The following is a 5,823-nucleotide window of genomic DNA, read 5'->3' as shown; positions in this document are numbered from 1 at the left end:
GAACTTAGCCGGAAACCCATCTAGCCCCGACACCCCGTTGCCTTATTATGCTTCATGTGTGAGATTGCATCGCGCACTTCTTTTTCCCAAAAAAGGGGCCGTCGGAATGGCTCGCCACACTTGAAACTCCTGCTGCCTACTGTTGAACTATGCCCATAAACCCTCAAGAAAGAATCGTGAACATGTTGATTCAAAAACTCATCTCGAAAAACGAGAGGCCCTGATAAACAAAAGCACATTTTGATTGCTGTGTATAGTTAGTTTTCCGTTCATTAGCCAGTACTTGTATATATAGATTACCAATGCAAGGCAAGGGTGTTTGCTTGGCAAAGACTCAAGAGCATACGCCACCGGCTGCCATCTCCCAAGACGGATGCAATGGATCGACAAGGAGACTGTTCTCCGTCTCCATCTACACGGTACCGTTGCCTCTGCGACGCCCGCATGGCGCCAAGACATGCCCCGTGCGCCGTGCTCCCGAGATCCACGCCATCGTTCTCCCCTCCCCTCTCATATCGCCTTGCAGCTGGGCACATGGGGAGATTCGGCCCCGTGCCAAACCCCCAGGTTCTTGTTTTTGTTTTCTCGTCACCACATGGCCACGCCGCCCCCGTTTGGCAGCTTGCCCCGGCTGAGATCCTCGCTTGTTTAAGGACAAGCCATGGTTTAAATTCAGCTTGGAATCAAGCTACGCACACAGACACGACACAGGGCTTAGGTTAGGTGCATCACATGGCATCTACCCATCCACGCATGAATTTTCAAGTCAGAACAACAATGAAAGCTTCCATTTCAGCATTTTTAAACTTACTATAGCTAGGTTCATAGGAGGCATAGGATTCTTGCATTTGACCCAATCAGGAGAGAGATCATGGCATAGGCATAGATAGGATCATGGCATGATTGAAATGGGGCAAGGCAGGCAGCATGGCTACAAGGGTTCAAGATAATGCCAGATCCAGGGTTCCAACTTAGAAGTACAATTCTACCACTACTACTACTACTACTACTAGTGCTACTAGTGCTTCTACTGCTGCTACTAGTGAACTGGGGTTACTTACTAGCTACAGCTAACAAGTTAGGGCAACAGCAACACTGAGATGGTGTTTGCTTTGGTCCCAGCAGCTAAACTTCAGGCCTAACACCGATTTAATCCAACTACCTCAGCTACGCCGGTTGGTCGCGCATCACGTTACAAAAATGGCGACCGACCGACAGAGAGCGCTGCCGCTACGTCGTCTCCTTGAAGCTCTTTGAGAGCCAGATGGCCGTCTCCCTGGGGGACGCCTTCTCGGGGCCGAACGGCTTCAGCAGGATCCCCAGCTCGTCGTACCTCTCCTGCTGCAGCAGCTGCGCGCTGAACTCCAGCAGCCCCTCCAGCGCCTCCGCGCGCTGCTGGAACGACGACATGTCGAACCGCTGCAGCCTCGAGTCGTTGGAGCCCCGGCTCGACGCAGCCGTGGCGTTGCGGCCCGACGAGTCGCTCCCGTTGTCCCCGCCGTCCGCGCGCAGCACCTGGATCGTGCACTTGTCCTTGGTGATCGACCGGTTGATGAAGGGAGGGGTGGAGCATGAGCCATGGGCTGAAGAGAGCTTGTGGATGGAGTGGAAGGGGTCCTCTGATGAAGCCAGTGGAAACTCTGCGATCCTGTCGATTCGAGGCGCGTTCATGGACACATCAGGGGAGCCTAGCTGGTCAACAATGCTGATGCTGCGCTTGATGGGCGTTTCGTATGTCGACAGCGGGAGGGATACTCTTCGAGCCAGTCGAGCACTCTTGTTCACAGGTGTCACTGAGGGCGGCTGCACAGAAGAAATTAGACACTCAATGAATATTCAAACATCTGTTTAAGCATGTAGCAAGACATGCAAAACTGAAGAATGCAAATGCATGTTACAGACAAAAAATTACAATGTGCTATAAAGCTATACCTATAATTGAGGACTATGGCATTTCACTAACAAATGGTGAACAAGTTTATCAGTACTACTATTTAGAGCATAAAGAATCAATGGCGAAAAATACCTCAGCACGGTTTGTTCTGTTATAAGATGTTTTTGGAGTTTCAAGCCTGTTTCTACTTGTGAATGTCTTCACTGGATTACTCTTCGGAGTCCTTAGGATGCTTGATGTCTTGGTTATCATGGCTTTACTGGTAACCTCGTCCTCCTCAGCCTGACTGCTGTCAATGGATAACTCTTTGCAACTCTGAGTGGTTGTATACTCCTTGATGCTCCGAGTAGAACTAACAGAATTCCGCTCGGGTGATGGTTTGCTAAATGTTACAATCCTATGACTTCCCAAAGAGTTTCTCCTAACCATTCTTCTGCGCGCAGAATCAGGGACATCATCAGGAACTGTCATCTTCTTAACTTTGTCGGTCAGAGATTCATTGATGGGATGAATATTGCGAGTAGGACTAGACTTCAGTTGAACTTGAAACACATAAGGCTGAAGTTGAGGATGTTTCAGCAGTTCTCCAGCCTATACAGGTATTAAGTGGTATGTGCATCAGAGAACAAATTTGTATGAAAATAAATGGTAGATTAGCAATGACTAAGAGGGCACTGAGGAATTACGCTTGGTCTGTGTTCTGGGCTTTTCCGCAGCATGCTCTTAATAAGTCCCCGACTGCATGAAGTAAAAGTTAAGCATGCTCCATTCGGGCAAGATGACAAGCAAAATTGAGTGAGAAACAAAAAAGCTTGCTAACTTACAATGGACCAGAATATTTGGTAGGCAATGGTGATACTATTGACTTCGTGATCTTGTTAATCAGAGCTTGCATGTCCTGCCATGAATTAATGACAACCAAACCCTCATTAATTTCTGGGGCCTTACATTGTTAGTACAATGTGAGCCTAGTAATTAGTACAATGCAGGTTTACTAATAATAGAACATAAACGTCCTAGACGTGTTAAATAATCTAACTTAAAGAGCATAAAGTGCTCAGCAGGTAAACAATAATGTTACTTTGTAGTTTTGAAGTTTGACCAACAATTTGCAATAATCTATAAACTAATTACATCCATGGGCACAAAAAAGAAGGCAATGTTGAGACTTACAAAAGCTTTAAAGGCGGGCCTGAGAGCAGTCATTTCGTATATACAACATCCTGAAACAGAAAAAAAAATATAAGTATGGAATCACAAGTTTTCTGTCTAGGTTCAGGAAAGTGATTTATCCCATAGAAGTGATACATACCTAGAGACCAAATATCGGACTTGCTACCATATGGTATATCAGCAAGAAGTTCTGGGCACATGTAACTTGGCGTTCCTACCACCTAGGTTCAGAGCAATATAGTACTAAGTACACCATCGAATATGCATAAGAAAGACAAAAGATATTTCGATCACTTACGGAAGATGCCAGATCATCAGAAGTCAATATTTTTGCAAGCCCAAAGTCACCTGCAATGTTATTAAATTTGAAATCACATCATTACCAGGATTGCATAACTCATACATAAAGTATTGCACTTTTTCTGGGACTAAGCTACGTACCGAGTCTTATAGTTTGGTCCCTCGCAATGAAAATATTGGAGCACTGAAACAAATTAGCAGCTTCAGTTCACATTATTATCACGCCTTACAAATATAAGTACCATCATATATGCTCCAACTGAACCACTGTCAGTAGTCACTGACCTTCACATCACGGTGAAGAATGTGGTTTGTGTGCAAGTAATCAAGAGCCATAAGGAGCTGCACAAGCCACTTGCAAAGCTTCTGCAAAATGAGAACAGTTAAAAGTGCGTTCCTCGGCAAAACAAGCTAAAGATGCCAAAAGAAAAGCAAGGCAAGAACTGCACCTCCTCAGAGAAATAGGTACCATTAGTTCTTTTAATAGCTTCAGACCTGGACCAATACATATTGTGTTAACTACAGGGACTAAAGTTTGTGAAAAACTGTTTAAAAGGACATCACAGGTAACATACATGTCTCCTCCCTGACAATAACCAATAACAATGCAGACATAGCAACCCTGAAAGTTCAAATAAACAGAATGAGCATAACACATATATTAAGTAAAACTGAATCAATTTCGCCTTCCTGCTTGCCAGTATAACCCTTTTTTGTCCTTTTACCTACCTTCTCTACCCACGAATCTTTGTACTCCACGATGAACGGATTTCTCACAGTTGCAATAAGCTGCATCTGCATGAAGAACATTTCCGCACAATTCAGTGAAAGGAAAGCACAACACAAGACAATATATCTTGCTAGTTCAATGATTCAGATCAATTCATCTCAATAGCACCATCAGGTGGTAATATATTTACATAACCAAATCTGCACCACATCTACTGATAGTTTGTACCAAAAATGGCATCAATAAGCTGGTCTTTATGGGCAGAAGGTTTTCCTTCAAATCACAACTAGGCACCAAAAAAATGAATAAACATGGCTTGGGAAGATGAAGCAGAAGAAGATTTACCTCCTGGTGGGCAGACCGGCGAGTGCGGTCCGTTTGTCGGGCAAGCCGGATCTTCTTCAGCACATACCTGCACGAGACACAGAGCATCAAAATGACTGAAACAAAATTAATCCTAGAAGGCGAGTGAAGAGGGGTGCTAGTCGTAGTGAGCCTCACTTCTTCTTCTCCACCTTGTGCCTCACCAACAGAGCAGAGCCGAATGCTCCTTTCCCAATCTGCTCCAATACCTCATACTGATCCATCCTTGTCTAGTCTGCTGCAGCTCGCACACAGCAAGCTATGCTCTTTTCAAACTATCCTGGGGGTAAAAAGGAACAAAAACAAATCAGTACTTCTGGCAAGCAATGGTGAGGAATAAGTGCATTGAAGTACCAAACAACTCCACACACACACACAAAAAAACAAATATTCAGAGTGAAAAAAGGTAGTATTGTCCAGAGAAAACAAATCAAAATGGATGGCAAAGTTGCCAATACTCCAAGAGATATATCTTGGGGTTGAGGGGGGGAAGGAGAAGACCAAAAGCGTGAGCTCACATGAAAACACAAGAAAAGACAAGTGACCCGTAATTACGGATGCAAAAGCAAAGCACTCGGTGACAAAACCTGCCGACAGCCCCACTAAACTGTTGTGAAAAAAGAAGAAAGAGGGAACGGTGGAGCTCTGGGCCGAAATGTCAAATCGGAACTCAAGGAGCAAATCAGAATTCAAGACGCAGGGGGAGAAAAATAATCAGCCCCGGGTCCAAGCTCCACCAACTCCGAATCAAAGCCACCCCAATGATTTGTTTTTCTTTTATAAAATCAGCGAACGAATCCCAAATGCCGACTCCATGAGCGCATCAAAATGGATGCGAAATGGCGGCGCACAGTGCGGCTCTCGATCCGACCCAAGGAAGCAAGAACACAGCTCGGAACCCAAGAAAAGCAGAGGGGAAAAAACGGAAGAACAATCCAATCTAATCCGAGCTCGGAGGCTGGAATGCCAGCTCCAAGAACCCCGCCACGGCCGGCGGAGAGGCCGCCGGACGGGAGGGAGCGGGGCGGGGGGGACTTACGAGGTCACGCGCGCAGATCTCGCCGCATTTGATCGGGGACGGAGGCGGGGGGGAGCGGCTGCGATTTGAAGGGGCGGCGGCGGGGAGGATGAGAGAGAAAGGTGGGGTTTTGGCCTGGGGTGGGTTCAACTTCAAACTCGGCGAGAGCCCCGCCCGCCCGCTCGCTGCCGCTTTCCAATCCCCCAAAGCTTATATAGCCCAAAGTTAAAGGGAGGAGGAGGAGGAGGAGAGCTAGGGGAGAAGCGTCCCCGAGGAGAGAGAAAAAGAACAGGGCTAGAGAGAGAGGGAGGGGTGTGAACTGGGAAGGCGATGGCAGTGAAGAAG

The 5,823-nt window shown here is 46.4% G+C and overlaps 1 protein-coding gene across 2 annotated transcripts; it reads right to left on the bottom strand.

The window, feature by feature from the left end:
* Nucleotides 1-842: 842 nt before the first annotated feature.
* LOC123102282 (serine/threonine-protein kinase Nek2) lies at nucleotides 843-5,810 on the bottom strand. 2 transcript variants are annotated; one of them, XM_044523582.1, is made up of 15 exons: nucleotides 5,500-5,810; nucleotides 4,599-4,740; nucleotides 4,443-4,509; nucleotides 4,097-4,162; nucleotides 3,943-3,989; nucleotides 3,817-3,862; nucleotides 3,653-3,733; nucleotides 3,509-3,551; nucleotides 3,366-3,415; nucleotides 3,207-3,288; nucleotides 3,068-3,117; nucleotides 2,719-2,792; nucleotides 2,581-2,632; nucleotides 2,027-2,485; nucleotides 843-1,803 (listed from the first exon to the last, which is right to left on the bottom strand). In XM_044523582.1, exons 2-15 carry the CDS (start codon nucleotides 4,682-4,684, stop codon nucleotides 1,231-1,233), a joined length of 1,776 nt encoding a protein of 591 aa, XP_044379517.1. In that variant the 5' UTR covers nucleotides 4,685-4,740; nucleotides 5,500-5,810; the 3' UTR covers nucleotides 843-1,230. The 2 variants fall into 2 exon arrangements, with proteins under 2 accessions (XP_044379517.1, XP_044379518.1); XM_044523583.1 differs by having other exon boundaries at nucleotides 4,599-4,735.
* Nucleotides 5,811-5,823: the final 13 nt, after the last annotated feature.

The sequence above is a fragment of the Triticum aestivum genome, chromosome 5A (genome assembly GCF_018294505.1).
Source record: "Triticum aestivum cultivar Chinese Spring chromosome 5A, IWGSC CS RefSeq v2.1, whole genome shotgun sequence".
NCBI lineage: Eukaryota > Viridiplantae > Streptophyta > Magnoliopsida > Poales > Poaceae > Triticum > Triticum aestivum.
The sequence above is the reverse complement of the archived record's forward strand: the minus strand, read 5'-3'. Positions and strand labels throughout refer to the sequence as shown.

Coding starts and splice junctions, on each gene's coding strand:
- LOC123102282 (XM_044523582.1), bottom strand. CDS start 4,684: ATGGATCAGTATGAGGTATTGGAGCAGATTGGGAAAGGAGCATTCGGC. Junction 3,734..3,816: donor GTACCTATTTCTCTGAGGAG/GTGCAGTTCTTG, acceptor CTCATTTTGCAG/AAGCTTTGCAAGTGGCTTGT. Junction 3,416..3,508: donor GGACCAAACTATAAGACTCG/GTACGTAGCTTA, acceptor ATAACATTGCAG/GTGACTTTGGGCTTGCAAAA.